This window comes from Ctenocephalides felis, unplaced genomic scaffold, assembly GCF_003426905.1.
Source record: "Ctenocephalides felis isolate EL2017-DRISC unplaced genomic scaffold, ASM342690v1 CF-g0.4_SCAFFOLD_01492, whole genome shotgun sequence".
In the NCBI taxonomy this organism is placed as follows: domain Eukaryota; kingdom Metazoa; phylum Arthropoda; class Insecta; order Siphonaptera; family Pulicidae; genus Ctenocephalides; species Ctenocephalides felis.
In genome coordinates, this window is record NW_020537646.1 from 32,318,226 (window position 1) to 32,335,283 (window position 17,058).

The window sequence follows — 17,058 nt, forward strand, 5'->3', positions numbered from 1 at the left end:
CTTGGTATGAGCTTGAATGTGGACGAAAAGTTCAACACTTTTTTCCAAATTACAAAGAAACGGCTTGGCCGATCGTCACACAAAACTGAGAAACGATAATCGTCATCGAGATACATCAAATGGCTTTTAAATTTTTGAAATCTGTTCAGGCGTTTTTGAGCAAACATCGATGAAAAGTCTAATTTTGACAAATGCCATAAAAACTCTATACTAATTGTGCAAACTATGACGAATTTTTAAAGTTAAACGAGTTGTCGTAGAGCCGTAATATTTCAGTATGATCTATAAGACTATGATATCTACCGTCAAAAAAAATCATAAAAATCGTCGGAAAAAAATTTTTAACACTTTATTACAAAAAACAATCTTTATCAAAAACTAATCAGGTCGATTCCCAACCAATATCTTTCAAACAGTTTTTGAATTTTGAAAATCGATTCAGAATTGCGGGCTAAAACGGCGATGAAAAATTGTTCATTTTTCTGCGATTTACAAAGAAACGGCTTGTCCGATCATTGCGCAAAATTTATAAACGCTAGTCTTCATCGAGATATATCGAATGACTTAAATTTTTGAAATCGGTCCAGCCGTTTTTGAGAAAACGTCGATTTACGGCAAAAAATCACACACACACACATACTTTTTCCAAATTTGGTCTCATTCAATTCAGAATGGCTTGAAACGTCGAGAAAACAAAATTAGCGAATCGATTTTTTTGATAAAAACATAAACTTCTTCGGGTTAAAAATTTAACAAAAGACGATTGTATAATAGTATTTAATTTGAAAAACTTAAACTAAGTTTAGGTAAATAAACTATTTACATGATCGATTACATAAGAATCGAATAATTAATTTTAAGTGTCTAAATTCCAAAAACCAGCCTGGTTATATAGTACAATAGATACATTACATATGTGCCCCTAAAACCCCCCATGATCGGATTGCTATTTACATATTATTTACATGCACGTCTATATGCCACTATAAAATAGCACAAGCTTCTGCTGGTACAAGGATCATCCCTTATCCCTTTTTTCAAGGGAAAGCGTTACAAAGCACAATTTTCCCACATGCCGGAACAGGATTTTCCGAATTGGAGGGAGAAATGTTGAACGTTCTTAGGTCACGTACAAGCGTCCCTAAATTAAACTGATATTTATTGACGTGTTTAAAAATAAACCAACCCTATCCTGTACAACGCATAGTGGGGCAGGGCTAAAAAACCCAAATGGGTTACAATGTAAGGGATTAATACATGATAGATTAATTGGTTTCGTTGGGTTTTGGAAATGAATTAACGAAGTTGGATTAGGGCGTTTTTGTTCAAAATGTCTATCGGTATTGAAATTACTATAAATATATAGCATTTTTCATACTTAATTCTTAAAACAGTTTTATATGTTGCATACAATTATAAAACAGCACATTGCTAACTTCCTGTAGGGTAAGTTACAGTAATCGAAAATGACAATTTTTATATATCTTTACGTTTCAGAGGTTTTTGAATATTTTGGCATACCTTAGAAAAAATAGATGTATGTGTGTGTATGTGTGCAAGTGTGCGGATACAAATTTTCGTCGACAATTTCGGGAACACCGATCAACCGATTTGAATAATTCAAAAAACATTCGATTCGTATTGATAAGGAGACGTGCTGATTAGTTTTTGGCGAAGGCAAGTTCAGTCGTTCCGAAGATACGGGGCAAAAAGTGGCAAAAACAGTAACTCAGTTTTTAAGAGAACGAACCGTCCGATTTTAATAATTCAAAAAACATTTTACTTATATTGACAAGATGAACTACTGATTAAATTTTTGGGAAAGCAGGTCCAGGCGGTATGGACTCTCAATAAAAATAAGTTAAAAAAAATCCATTTTGCGGTTCATTTCCAAATGTTAATTGGACATATGAACATCAAATTATCAGATATTTTATAGAGATTGTAATAATGTGTACACATTTTGTGTAAATTTTTTGGGTTCCGTACCGAGATTTTTAATGACTGTATGAGGAGTTTCAGCAATTTGCATTAAGGCACGATGCCATGCACCCCACTAGTTAATCTGAATTATATAATAAAGCATAGAGAATTAATTTTTATAGTTTTCATAATTAAATTTAATACTTTTTCGATTTTTCAGCGCATTATGCTAGCTACTAACTAGAACTATTTTATTTAATTAAAACTTATATAGGCGTTTTATGTATTTTGTTTTACTAAATATTATATAACATTTTTTGTTTCATTATTTACAATATTTCACAATACATTATTTGAATTTACGTAAACCAAATAATCTTCGAGGTTAAAACAAAACATTGAACATACGATATAGATTTGCAAAAAATAACAAATACAGAGATGCATTTTTATTAGAAATTAATCGTGTGAAAGAAGTAATAATTCTTCTAAATTTAATTACATGTTATCAAATATGATTTAGTTTGTAAATTTTACAATACATTATTCAAATTTACGTAAACCAAATAATCTTCAAGTTTAAAGCAAAACATTTAACAACATATGACAGAATTGTGAAAAAATAACAAAACCCAGTGATACATGGTTTTGCGCCTTGCTGGAACTTTCCGTACCGTAATAAAATATTCTAGAAACATTATTCCTATTTCGTAGACAAAATATAAATCGGACAACGACATGTTTGTATGAAAAGTATATGAATAAAACTTGATGAAGCGTATAAGAATAAAGTATTCTATCTCATATTTATAATTTAAGAATTACTTTATTTCTGATTAAGTATATAAACTGAATTGCAAAGTTAAAATTATTTAATTAGAAATTTTTGAGTAAGCTTTAAAATTTTATCTAGGAATCACTATTAACACAAGCTAACTGTTTTGTAAATAATTAAAATCACATGCTTCGTTCTCTCACAAACTACTATTTTTTGCACATTCAGCTGCTTTCCATATCTCCAAAACTGCTGGGCCTGTCTTTGCCAAAAACTAATCAGCACGTCTTTTCATCAATTCAAATCGAACGTTTTTAGAATCATTCAAATGGGTTGATCCGTGCTCTCAAAATCGTGGACGAAAATTTGTATCCATACTTACACACATACACATTGTTTAGAATACGTTGGCATGTGAAGATATGCAAAACTTTTCATTTTCCGTTTTTTGCCATTACTGTAACTTACCCTAAGGGAAGTTAATATACAAAGCTTCAAGAAAATCGTTACTTAGTTATAAGAAGATACTTTATTTGTTTACATAAACAACATTATTAGAATAAACTTTTGTTTATGATTCGTCTATTAACATCAGTGTAACAGTATCAATTTTTAATTTAAACCGCATATTGAAAAATGTTTCCAAGTTAACAAAGTCATTGCGGAGTGATTCATCTTTATAACTTGTTTGAAACAAGTTGAAATGTTTTCTCCGTCGATGTAACTTCCTACCGACATATGTCTTTGAGAACTGAAGAAACCTAAATGATTTTCGAAACATAAAAGTTTGCGATATCTGTATTTGCAGAAGTGCCTCGGGATATTTTTATATTTCCAACCGTAATTTCTTGAAAACAAACCTTCTCTTTCTGATATTAAATGTTTACCTTTATCATTTTCAAGTGCTCAATTCAAACGCATCCGCATAGCAAATACACAGTCCATTAATACTTGGAATGGGCGTTTTATTTTAAATATTTATTTAGATGTTTATTACAGCGATAAAGATAATGGTAATAAATTATTGATATCAGTTTTTAACAATTAGTTGAACTATCATATAGAATTCAATTTATTATTGTAAAATCAAATATTTTCAGCACATTTAACAAAAATGTTTTCTAATAAGTAATTAATCGTCAATATCAATAATAATTGAGATTTAGCTACTTAGCTAATATTTTCAACTGTTTATTTCGAGAATGAAGATTTTGCCTTTACTAAAAACTTTCATACAAACTTATAATTTTTGTTATTAACGTTTATATTAACGGTGTTTTACCTACATCTCGAACAGTTTTTGATTTTCCAAAATCCAAATTTTGGCGAAAACGTAAACATAGTTTTCTTTTTTGCTAATTATGAAAAGCGGTTCGACCGATCGCCTCGAAAAACTGATCAATGCGAGTTCTTATTGAGTTGTTATATTTGATTAAATCAAATGGTTTTTAAATTTTTGATATCAGTGCAGTAACTTTTGGGGAAAGTTCAAAAATCGACTCATGTATACACACTTATTCTAATTTTGCAGAAATTTATCACAGAGGGAATTAATACGTCGAAAATACTTAAAATTTGCATTGGGATTTTATGAGCCACAACAAACTCTTCTGGAAGATTAAAAAATTCTTTACAATGAGCATTACAAATTGTAACGTCAAGTTTCAAGTATTCACATAAAGATAAAATAATTATATAAAAATGAAAGTTGGTTTTGTTCAAGTAAGTGTGACTAAAACTAAATAAATGTTAATTATAAATTACAATCTGCCTATTAAATGGAATTTAACCAAATGTACTAGAAGACAGCGCAATGGAAGTATAGAAAAGTAGTTCTTGTAATGTTTTTTATTATTATTATCTTTTTTATTTACAACTGTCCAGTAAAGGACAGTCAATAAATTTGATGAATTTACAATAGTCGACCGAAAAGGTACATTGTATACTATATTTCAACATGGAAATATATTTTTATCTGTATCTTCATTTGGAATTATATATATAACTGCTGTCAGGTGGTTCGAATTATGTGGTATTGTATAATGCAGAAAAAAGTTCGTAAAAATATAAGTATTTTTACTCTAAAAACTGCACCAAAATCGTTTAAACATACACGGTGTATTTAAGTCTAATGTAAACTTTAGAATTTTCAAAATCGAAATTTTAATATTCTTTTTACCATTCTAAAAAGTGATTCACTACTTCAACGGAACAATTAATACTATAGCAATTAATACTATAGAGAAAAAAAACTTCAATTTATATTAAAAATAACCTAAATGTTATATTAAAGTCTGGTAAACTGAACAACAGTGCTCATACCCAAAAAACTAACAACGAAAGAAAATACTTTAGTTAAGATTGTTCAAACATTGTCTTTTGTCTCCTGATAAAGACGTCGTAAGAATCTAGAATCTAGATGATGGTTGGTTATACATTTTTTCCCTCTACTTTCAAATGGTGTTCTTAAAAAAAGTTTTTTAGATTTCGGGGGTGGACCCTTTTACACGTGTAAAAAATCGAAAATGAAAATTTTTATATATCTTTACGTTTCAAAGGTTTCTAAATATTTTGGCATACCTTAGAAAAAATTGATGTATGTGTATGTATGTGTGTATGTATGGGTGTGTGTATGTGCGGATACAAATTTTCATCGACGATTTCGGGAACACCGATCAACCGATTTGAATAATTCAAAAAACATTCGATTCGTATTGATAAGGAGACGTGCTGATTAGGTTTTGGCGAAAGCAGGTCTAGCTATTCCGAAGATACGGAACAAAAAGTACTAAAAACGGTAACTCAGTTTCAACAAGATGAATAATTGATTAAATTTTTGGATAGGCAGGTCTAGCGGTTATGGACTCTCAATAAAAATAAGTTAAAAAATGTCATTTGGCGGTCAAAAATGTTTATTGGACATATGTAAATCAAATTATCAGTTATTTTACAGAGATTTTAATAATGTGTACACATTGCGTAAATTTTTTTGGCTTCCGTACCAAGATTTTTATTAGCGGTAAGGGAAGTTTCAGCAAGTTGCCTTGAAGCATGATGCCATGCACTCCACTAGTTTTCTAAATATTTAATTATTTCATTTTTATTAAATTTTAATACAAAGCAATAACAAAACATATTGATATGTTATACCTATAGTGCACGTGGGAGGTTCATGTATTTAGTGTATGACAACCTATCCTATGGATATACTTATAGGCGATATCTGAATATATGAACCTTTAATGTGAGCAAGAATATTCAACCTTTGAACTGTGAAGTATTACCGTGAGGGTTTCCACATGAAATACTTCGCCGATACGGGCACATGTTACTATAAGAGGGCATATATCAAATCTGTATTCGATGCGCAAAAATATATACAGATATATTTACATTTGACGTTTTATTTATAAATATATAGTGCATTTATAGAAATACGCCACTTTTTTAACCGCGAGAAAAATTCTCAATCTATCTCGAACCAGGGTAATAAAATATTTCTAACAGATTTTTTTTTACTAGTAAATTACAAGATGACATATAAAGAAATTCAATAATCCCAATGATAATTCGCCAATAATTTTATGCAGTTACCCAGTAGTATATCTTATCAGTGAAATCATAATATTTTTTTGTAAAATGTAAAAAATAGTAAAATAAACTAACATAAAACTGGTTCGAGTTGGAATTTTATAAATTATGTTCATATGAGACTGAAAGGCTATGTGAATTATATTCTTAACAAATTGTGATTATCGTTAAAGAACCATTCTGAAGAGTTTTTAGCTAATATTTAAACATATGACTTGAGGTTCAGGTTTAGAATAAAATACACTAATTTACGCATAGAACTTTTGATCAAAAATATTAATTTATTATTTATTACTAGTTTTTTTAATCAACATACTACGGATATCATTTTATTGAAAATTCTATCCTTTATTTTGTGCTCTTTTTATTAAATTCATAAATTGTTCATTACTTCTACTAGATGTTAATTATTTAGCAGTTATAACAAATATAGTAATTCAGAAAAAAAAAGTTTTTTTACAAATATACGAGGTGTGTTCAAAAAGTACCCGGAATTACTAATAATTAAATTTCGCGGGTCTGGAGTGTCTGATTGTCAAAATTAATTATTGTCAAAAGTAAAAATTATTGTGTTGGTATACATGCCCCTAAAGTATGATGAAATTTTCAGCTATATTCACTGTTTACTTTGTCTGTGGTAGTCGCTAAGGTTCGACGTGTTTTTCTGAGCTCGGCGATTTTTACAATGGAAGAATTGAAAAGTCAAAGAATTTGTATTAAATTTTGCGTAAAAAATGAAATAAAGTGTTGCAAAGTGCAAAAATTCACCAGATATGGCTCCGTGTGACTTTTTCCTATTCCCAAAGTTGAAGAGACCCACGAAAGGACGGCGGTTTTCCTCGATTGAAGAAAATCGCTGAGAGTGCTCAAGGACATATCAAAAAGTGAATATCAAGGGTGCTTCGAAAATTGGAAAAAACGCTGGCATAAGTGTATTATATCTGGGGGGGACTACTTTGAAGGGGACCACATTAATGTAGACGAATAAATAAATATTTTTTTGAAAAAACGAAAATTCCGGGTACTTTTTGAACAGACCTCGTATAAATATCTATAAAGAATAAAATAATATTTTGAGCAGTAATCAAAATACTGTAATAAATATTCAACCAACATTCACTTCTTGTATTATATAATTTCATATATATAATTTAACATATTCAAGAACTAAAATTTATATAAACAGTGAAGTGGCATCTCTCAAAAACTGCCATTTTTTGCACATTTAGCTCCGCGTCTCCGAAACGGCTGTACCTGCCTTTGCCAAATTCTAATCACCACTTCTTTCCATCAATACAAATCGAATGTTTTTAGGATAATTTACATCAGTCGATCCGTTCTCTTAAAAAATGACATTTTTAACACATAAATTAGTCACTTAAAAACTGATGCTTTAAGCCGCTGAACCTGCCTTTGCCAAAAACTAATCAGCACATCTTCCTATCAATAGGAATCGATTGCTTTTTGGATTTTTCTTCAAACTTTTCCTCTTTCACACACATCTATTTTTCTTAGGTATGCCAAAATGTTCAGAAACCATTGAAATGTGAAGATATACAATAATTTTCATTTTTGATTTTTTTTTCAAATTCAAAAATTTTCATTATTCATTTTGATTACTATAACTTATCTTACGAGAAGTAAGCCACGTAATACTTGATGAATTTCACTCAAATTACAAATAATGGAATCCAACTTTGTTAACGATACGATTGCAACATTAAAAATTAAATCGTGTAAAAACTGAATTTACTTTATAATTACATATAGAAAATTTTAAAATCAATATTTTAATATTAAGCATTATTCAGCTGACATAGTATATAAGTAAGTTCACCATATTCATAATATTTATTGTACTAATTAATTATATCATATATTCTACCTATTTAACGCAATCCTGTATGAGGACGTATTTTAATTTGAGCCGATGTCAGCCGAGCAATCATTTTTTTTATAAATTAGTAAAAAGTTTGAAAGCACGTGGTGTAAACTATTGCAATAATGTAAGTTTATTTTTGGATTCTAAATACCACCCTTAAAAATATCTATGTTACGTACATAGATGTATATATTTTACATCTATGTAATTAATTTTATATATTATGTATATTTTACCAATGGATTAATTCAAGTCAAGTAGTTCGATCAGCTATTTTTTTTCCAAAACAATTACATATTTTGCAACTCATAGTTATCACAACATGTTCTGATTGCTGTTCAATGTATAAAAACATCAGCATTTAATTAAAAACTCAAAAGTAAGTTTTGTTCTAATTTTTAATAAAGAACGAGAATTGTGGAAAATAAAGCATACAATACAATATCCTAACATAAATGTTATTTAAAAATATTATTCATAAAATGTATGTAAAATGGTTTTAACCTCCAGGCTTTCGTCCGGCTGGTTAATTTTTCAAATAAAGTTGTTAAATTTTCATTAACATGCTTCAGTGAGGTAATACATGGAAAATGATTAAACTTTGTACGTACAGTAAAGGTAATATCCTGATTACAAAATATGTGAGGCAAACTTGCGGCGAATAACCTAATTGTTAAACGTTCAAATATATGGAGTCATAATATAAAAATGTTTTACATAATTGAATTTTAAACAAAAAATATTAAATATTTATAAAAAGCGGTTGGTAATTATATAAGAGATTTTGTGAAAATGTCATCAAAATATATAATATTTTGTCAGCGCTAAGATTGAAAATCTACCAAGATTGAAATTCGACATTTCTTAAAAAATAATTCTGTGAACTAATGCGCTCGTTAGAACACACAATAATAAAAAATGTAACATGTATATCTAAAAATGTAAGAATTGTGTAAAAAATATATATGATGCAAAACATGTAACAAAACAGTTTTAAAAAGTATGTAAAAATACGTTGAATAGCCTAGAAATAATGCAAGTAATTAAATGCTGAAAGATGAGGAATATAAAATAAAAAACTAATTAAAAATTGCTTTTAGATAATACTAATAAATTCTACAAAAGGCAATAATTATATGGAATCAAAAGACAAATTTTATGGTCTAATTCCAATGCGCCAATGCAAGAAATTGTTATTACTATTTATATCTTAATTTAATTATTTTTCATTCTTTAGAAATGTATTTGTTGGAGCATTATCAAAGATATATTATAAAAGATTAATGCTTAGTGTGTGGAATATATGCACAAAAATATGGACAATAAAAATTCCCTACAATTATTATTATTATTGCATAAATTGAAAAATCTTTAGACTATATATATATATATATATATATATATATATAATATTAAAATTTTCAAAATTTGACATTCAATATCTCATTTGTATTGTATATATCTAACTTTTTAGGAACGGCTGTCCACCTGAGTGGACAACGTGCTCTGTTTAGGCTATCTGTGAGGCACAGGGTACTTCATAAACAATGACTCAGTTTGCATCGAAACGTTGAATAGATTACATATAGCAGTGATAAACAGTGTTGTATTTTTAAAATAATTGTTTGCTATAGTCTTTATTTAAACATGTAGAAGAAAAATAACAAAAACCAATGTCACATCACAATTTTGTAAAAAGTCTTGTGAAACAGTTGAGAGGTGATTTTCAAAAATCTCAAACAATTCCATGTCATCGTTTTCAGACAATATACTGACTAATAAGTGGCATGTTGTAAATGCGAGAGAAAGAAATAAGGATTGTACAGATCAAAATCAACCCGCTATGCAGGTTGGAAATGGTTTTAAAAGTTACCATTTTTATAAAATGATCAAAAGTAAATTGATATTATAAAAGTATCTCCTTCAACGACCACAAATTTTTATCAAACAAATTGCATAACATACACAATGCCGGTACAGTAAATTGTTTTGAAATCGGCGCCGTCCCGTAAGGGATAATAATGTTCGATTGCGCAAGAATGTCGACAAACCACGTCTTTCTCATAATGATCAGGACCGAATTTAGAAATTTGGCGCCCTGGGGCACTGACGAAAATGCCGCTCCATTTATTATGTCTCTTTTTTTAAATTAAATTATTTTATTGCAAAAAAATTATCAAGCATTACATACTTGTTCTGTGTATAGATAGATTTTTTTTCAAAATTTCTAAATTTTACCGCCTCAGAAAATTTGCGGCCCTGGGCACTAGCCCCGACTGCCCCTACTGTAAATCCAGCAATGATAATGATAGTAACAAATTTAAAATGGCCCAAAAATCCGAACTGGTTTACGTTATGCAATATTGAAATGGAATTTTTTGAATCCTCAGACGATGCTAATTTTTAGTATTATTTCTACTAATGACATCAGAATCAGAAGGCTATTCAATATATATCTGTAATATCTGAGACATTATATAGTTCTAAACGATATTGGAAGGCAACCCTACAGTTTACCCTTTTAATTGTTATATTGCAGTAGTTTTTCAAAAAACTATTTTCACTTAGAGATTTGGAAACATATTCGGATGAATATTTTCAAAAAAACAATGATATGACTACTAATATCAGGAAATCCAAAACGCTTCGATTTCGAAGCCAAGCGCTAACCCCAGCGCTACGAACCGCCAATAAAACAGAAACTTTGCAAATTTGTTAAAATGATATGGCATTGAACAAATAATTTGGCATTATTAAGTAATAATGGCTGAATTTCTAGAGTTTATATAGTCAAATATTCAATGAAAAAGATCTTATTATAATCGGCAAAATTGAAAATTGAAAAAATCCAGAATCCAGGATCAAAATTATGAAAAATAATACCTAATTTAATAGTTTCTATATTTATGACTGTCTAGTTTTAGTTTTTGTTTAGTTTTGTCATTGAGAATTAAGGAATACCCGACTACATCTTTCCAAAGCTGAGCTATTGAATACTTCATTTACCATTGAATGAAAAAAGTTTTAGAAAAAAAGTGAAAATTCATAATTGTTTTAACATATTAACATATGTTAATGTCATAACATATCCTTATGACATAAAATTTACTAAATTTTATTGCAAGCCGTATTAGCATAATGAGAACCTCGATTAACAAATCTTTTTCATCTGGTATATTTTTTTTATAAATGCATATTTATTAAACATCAGCTAAAGCAATTACGTAAAACTTATTTTTTTAAATCTAATAGCATACAAAGAATAATTTTCAGTTTAAAATTAAAATAAATTTGTTATAAAACAAATTATATCACTAAAGATAAGAAAAATCTACCAAAAATAATATTTTACATATTAAATTAATTTAATCAGCAAAGAACAATAATACCGTACATTAAATAAAGTTAATATTAGTATTGTTTTTTGCTGATTTTTCTCATGTTAATTGATTATAATTTGCTTTGTAACAAATTCAATTCAATTTTAAACAAAAAAAATTATTTGCTATAGTAATAACTAATAAAGTTAATACATAATTAATAACTTTATATCTCGTTCAGATTTTACATAATATTTGAAAGACAGGTCCAAACTTATTCAATAAATTATATTCTAAAATAAATAATGGCGTTTTTTACAACCTTTCATCAATATTTATAAATTTTCATCTTTTTTGCTGATTTTTCTCATCTTTAATGATTTAATTCGCTTTAGTAATTAAATTTAATTTAATTTCAGACCAAAAAATTATGTATGCTCTATTAATAACTAATAAAGTTAATAAATAATTAACAAGTGTTAATATCTTGTAGCCTGATGTATTAGATTTTTCACATTATTTGAAAGAAGTCTTTCTTTCTGAAATTGTTGAATAAATTATGTATTCTAAAATAACTAATGGTGTTTTACTACCTTTTAAATCAATATTTAAACATTAGTAGTCAAAGAATTGATAAATTAAAAGAAGCATGTGTATCCAAGTTTTATCTGATAAATAATTATATAATGTTAATAATCCGAAATAAACTCCTAATAGATTCTCCGCTATCAAATAAAAAAATATGAAATTTGTTTTCATAATCTCTCATACCGGACACCCCTGCCATTATATGAAAATAATATATAAAAAAAATATAAACATTTTGTTGTCGTTCTTTTTATATTGTTAATAATCCCTGTTCATTGTTTTATCTAACAGATTGCAGAATAAATTAAATTAATAAAATAATAATAATCCGATATATACTAGCGACGGAGTTCTATGGGAGTTCTATTCAATTTTGGTAATGTTACAGTGCACATTGCTAAACTTAATTATTAGCTTAATTCATTAGTAGTTAACTATCAAATTAATAAATTATTTTTTATAAATATTTTTTATATTTAATAACAATTAATAACAATTTATTAAAATTTACCTTATAAATTATATCGGCAAAACTATCCAAATCTTTCCTGATCAAGCGAATACAACACTGTACACAACTCACTTCAATTACAATCAGCACTTGCGACAAAATTGTTGATATCAAAATCACTATTATTTGATACGAAAACCAAGTTAAATCACTTAAAATCTTATAAGTCACAATGGAATATTACAATTACAATAGCACATATTTAACTATTTCCTTCCAATAAGGAATTCTTGTTAATAATTACTTCACGATATAACACTTACCGGAGGAACACACGAGGACGTAAATCGCTCACCGTATATCGGTTACCGCAGCCGAGTTCCGCACGGTTCGGCTTTTGCAATCAGACTGGCTGGCAGGACGAGGGGTCGGAACGCAAAACCGAAAATCTACGAACTCGGATCTCCACTCGTACGAAGGGCGGCGAATGACTTGGGGATTGGGGATTACAGTTGTGGATGGAACCTGGCGCGCCCCCTGTGAATAAAATCAGTAAAAGTCATCAAGGCTTTGATACTGGCTATGACAGTAAGATAAATAGATATTTTTGTATGAAAATTGAATCAACTTCCTGTACATGGCGATAATAACCTTTGTTTGCTTTTATTTTGAAGCATATATCACATCAACTTCAAGAAGACTGAAGAAGAAGCTGCCCGAAGATAATATGGAGGAACCTTAGAACTACCACAACCTTATATGAACAGAATAATTGAATCATTTATTGAAGTGATTCTCTAAATATGATTGTAATATTGATCAGATAAATTTATATGTGTGTTTGCAAGTGTGTGTGAGTGAATGACATAAGCCAAATAGCTCATAGAATAGTCATGTACTCTGATTGCTATTGAAAATAAAAATTAAAAAAAAAAAAAAAAAAAAAAAAATATCACATCAAACCTTCAAATATTGTCTGCTTTTAAATTTTTCTTGGTTTTCTACAATAAATAGCAGCATGTACTCCTTTTGCAAAATATGCTCAAGCCAGTTGTATCATGGTTTGTAGATGCTGTCCAACAAAGGATTTCCCATGCTTCTTGAATATTTTCCATCAGTTTATCCATTGTTGTCTATCTTCGCTTTTTATTAATCAAGACTATAAAGAAAATTTGGTTAATAAATGGTTAATATATAATAGTGAGCACCCTGCTCGAAAGATTCATGTGGTAAATTCCAACACAAATATAGTGGTATTTTCTCGGTTTATATATTTCCTGTATTAATGAGTTAAAAGTTATAAGTTACCACATCAGAGTGTAAAGTATCATTTACTAATATATTTATCATCCCTTAAATCATCTTGTCACCAACTTTAACGTCGTTGGTAGTATATGATATAGAATTTATTTCATTAGAAAATATATTTTACACTCTTGTTCAACGAAAATCTTGCCTCATCTGAGAATGTTAAAACGAATTTATAATTATGTTAGTTTTAGTTATATAAATATCAGTTTTATTAAACAATAAGATGAAATCAGCAATGTAAAAACAGTTATATATAAACAACTTATAAACTTAATATAGGCTATTCATTACGACTTCAAACCTTGCGTTTTATATTTGTTTTAACATAACTTTTATTTATCAAGGTTATAATAAGAAATTTAATCTTAACTATAATATAATCTAAATACAACATCCAAAAAGAGAAGTCAGATTTTAGGAAATCCTCACAGTATGCAGAACTATCAAACGAACCCTACTACTTCAGATAAATGTCACAAGAGGATCTCCCATAAGATCTATCGATATATACAATCGATACCTATATAGTCCAGTCATTTAAGCTTAAATTAGGTAAAAATCTCGAAATTCGATATACCCAGCAGTAAGTCTGTAAATACTTTTACAGACCCCTGTAAATATTTTTACAGACACCCTAAAGTTGTCTCGAAACCTACATATGGTAGGGTGTCAATACCATATGTAGGTTTTGAAACAACTTTAGAGTGTCAATATACAAGTATTTAGAGACTTACAGCTAGGTATCTCGATTTCCAAGTTGCACGTACTATAATGACTGGACTAATAGTAGTGTGTATAAAAAACGCTTTGTGATTAAATATTTTGCCATAGATATAATTCACTAAAAATTTTAATCAAAATAAGCAAATCACTTAGCACACTGTCGGAAATAAATAAAAGTATACAGTAAGTAAATCACATTTTATTACAATAATTATTTATTTCATATTAAATATTTCCATTACACTATTATTAGACAAGTGTACACTAACAATGATGTGTAGTTCAAGTAAAAAAAATGAACTCACATTGGTACATCAAAAAATAAACCTTGTTTAAGTCTCACATATTCATTTGCTAAAACTAAAATATCTCTTGTATGTATTCTATAACAAAAAAATAACATTTTCAAAAGTATTCCCTTAGTATTTATAACTTCTTAAAAGCAAGCTTTGCATCAAATAAAATCACAATTTAATATTTTCTTCTTTCTAAAAATTAAAGAAAAAAAAAGACCTTAAACACAAGAGCAGCTACTTAGCTTTATAAAACTTGTTATTGGTGGGATAATAGTAATATTAAAAATTAACAATTCATTTCATAGCACATTCATTTCATAGTATAATACAACGTAAGTTTATTATTGGTCAAAATGCAGATCAAATGATGGACTTAGATTATATATGCACAAACAGAAACACATTCTTAAAGATTAATTCATGTCAACACAATCATTATCACACATGTTATGTTAATCTAGTGATCTAGATTTGTTCACGCACACAACAAATAATTTATTAACTAAAGAAATAATATTTAATGGTATAGTAGCAAGTGTCTGTGATATAGATATATTTATTTCTCATATTTTATATAGGTATATATAGATTGTTATATGCTATCTAAAACTATATATATTTATATGGAGGTATATAATATGTTATATAAAGATTTTCTTTCTGTTTTTCTTTCAGGAATTGATTAAATATGGGAAATATATTTGAGGATACAAGGAAAATAATGACAGAGGGGAAAGGAATTGATGAATTTATTTCATTTTTTGTAAATCTTTTATCTAGATATGATAAAAATTATTAAATCACAGTCATTAGGACAGATGGAAAGAGTGCTGGCCTTCACTGGCAGCTATTCTGAGCTTAGTTCTCATTACTTCTATCGATGAATACTCAGGAAGTTTCAAATAATTCACACAAGTCATGACAGAAGGCAGATAATCGTCAGGATTCATATTTTGTTCCAGCGTCTTCCTCACAATTGTTAAAGGAGGAGACAAAGCCTTGAAACCTAAAAAAAATATGGAATTAAAAGTATAATAAAATCCTAGTTTATTATTTTATGTTATTTAGATCGAAAGCATTATGTTAATCCAAATATATATATTTTGAACTACTACAGATGATACTGACATAATCATGTTTTCCATAAGACATACAAATTATTGTATTTCATATTTACAAGTGAAATCTAGCTACTCTTTTTTCTTAATATGCGTGCTTAAAATCAATTGTATCATTATTAAATATATAAAAAAATGTATGATATTTTAAGTAAAAGCAAAAATATTTTGGACAAGAATGTTCATAAATTAATCTTAACTATGGAATGCAATACCGGTATACCGGTATACCGAATTACCGGTAAACCGCCCGATTTTTTGGCGGTAACTTTACCGGTATTTATTCCAAAAATACCGGTATTTTCGGTATTTTTACATAAGCGCTATTTGATACATAATACCCTAAAGTTTAAATATTCTCGGAACAAATTTATCTTTAAATTCCATAATCGCATGGACAGCTATATCTTCAAGTAATTCTATATGATAAACAAATGTCAAATATTATCTCAACTCGTCATTAAACTGAATATTTATTGCTTTCAAAGGGCTTCATATCGTGATGCAATAAATAGAATTGGACTGATAGATAATGATGTTTTTTTCATCTTTTGTGAAAATGTAACGGTTTTTTAAGTGATATTTGCCCGAAAATATTTTATATCATACAGATTAGCCCTGCGTAATCTTTATTTTTTTTCTAACTTTATATATCATAATTATGATAATTACTAAATATTTTTGCTTCTTATTACAATTATAAAATATTATTTTTCGAAAAGGTTTTGAAGTTTGAAAATACTATAGAAGCATCACATTGTTTTAAATAACAATATTCAACAATTATAGTAACTTATTATTTAACTCGACAAAGAATCCGATCTTAAATTAGTGTAGAAAAATTATTTTTTTACAATATTGGAGATTATGCTAATTTCACACATCAGATACACACAATACAGTTTATTATAATAATGCAATTAGTGCAGTAAACGGAGAGGAAAAAAGGGTATAACCTTTTTTTACTGTGCTCGGAATTGAATGAAATTTTGGAATTAGGTTCATCTTACCCTCAAGTTCAAAAGTGAAAACAATTCGGGTTGCGCCATCACCCCCCGGGGGGTGACACCCCTTCTAAAT

At 28.4% G+C, this 17,058-nt stretch overlaps 1 protein-coding gene across 2 annotated transcripts in view; it reads right to left on the reverse strand.

Moving 5' to 3' along the window:
• Positions 1–14,941: 14,941 nt before the first annotated feature.
• Positions 14,942–17,058, reverse strand: part of LOC113371625 (E3 ubiquitin-protein ligase TRIP12) — a 36,655-nt gene continuing 34,538 nt past the window's right edge. For both annotated transcript variants that reach the window (XM_026612271.1, XM_026612270.1), the window contains one exon: positions 14,942–15,866. In XM_026612271.1, coding sequence (XP_026468056.1) covers positions 15,670–15,866 — 197 coding nt within the window. In that variant the 3' untranslated portion in view covers positions 14,942–15,669. The remainder of the gene's footprint in view (positions 15,867–17,058) is intronic.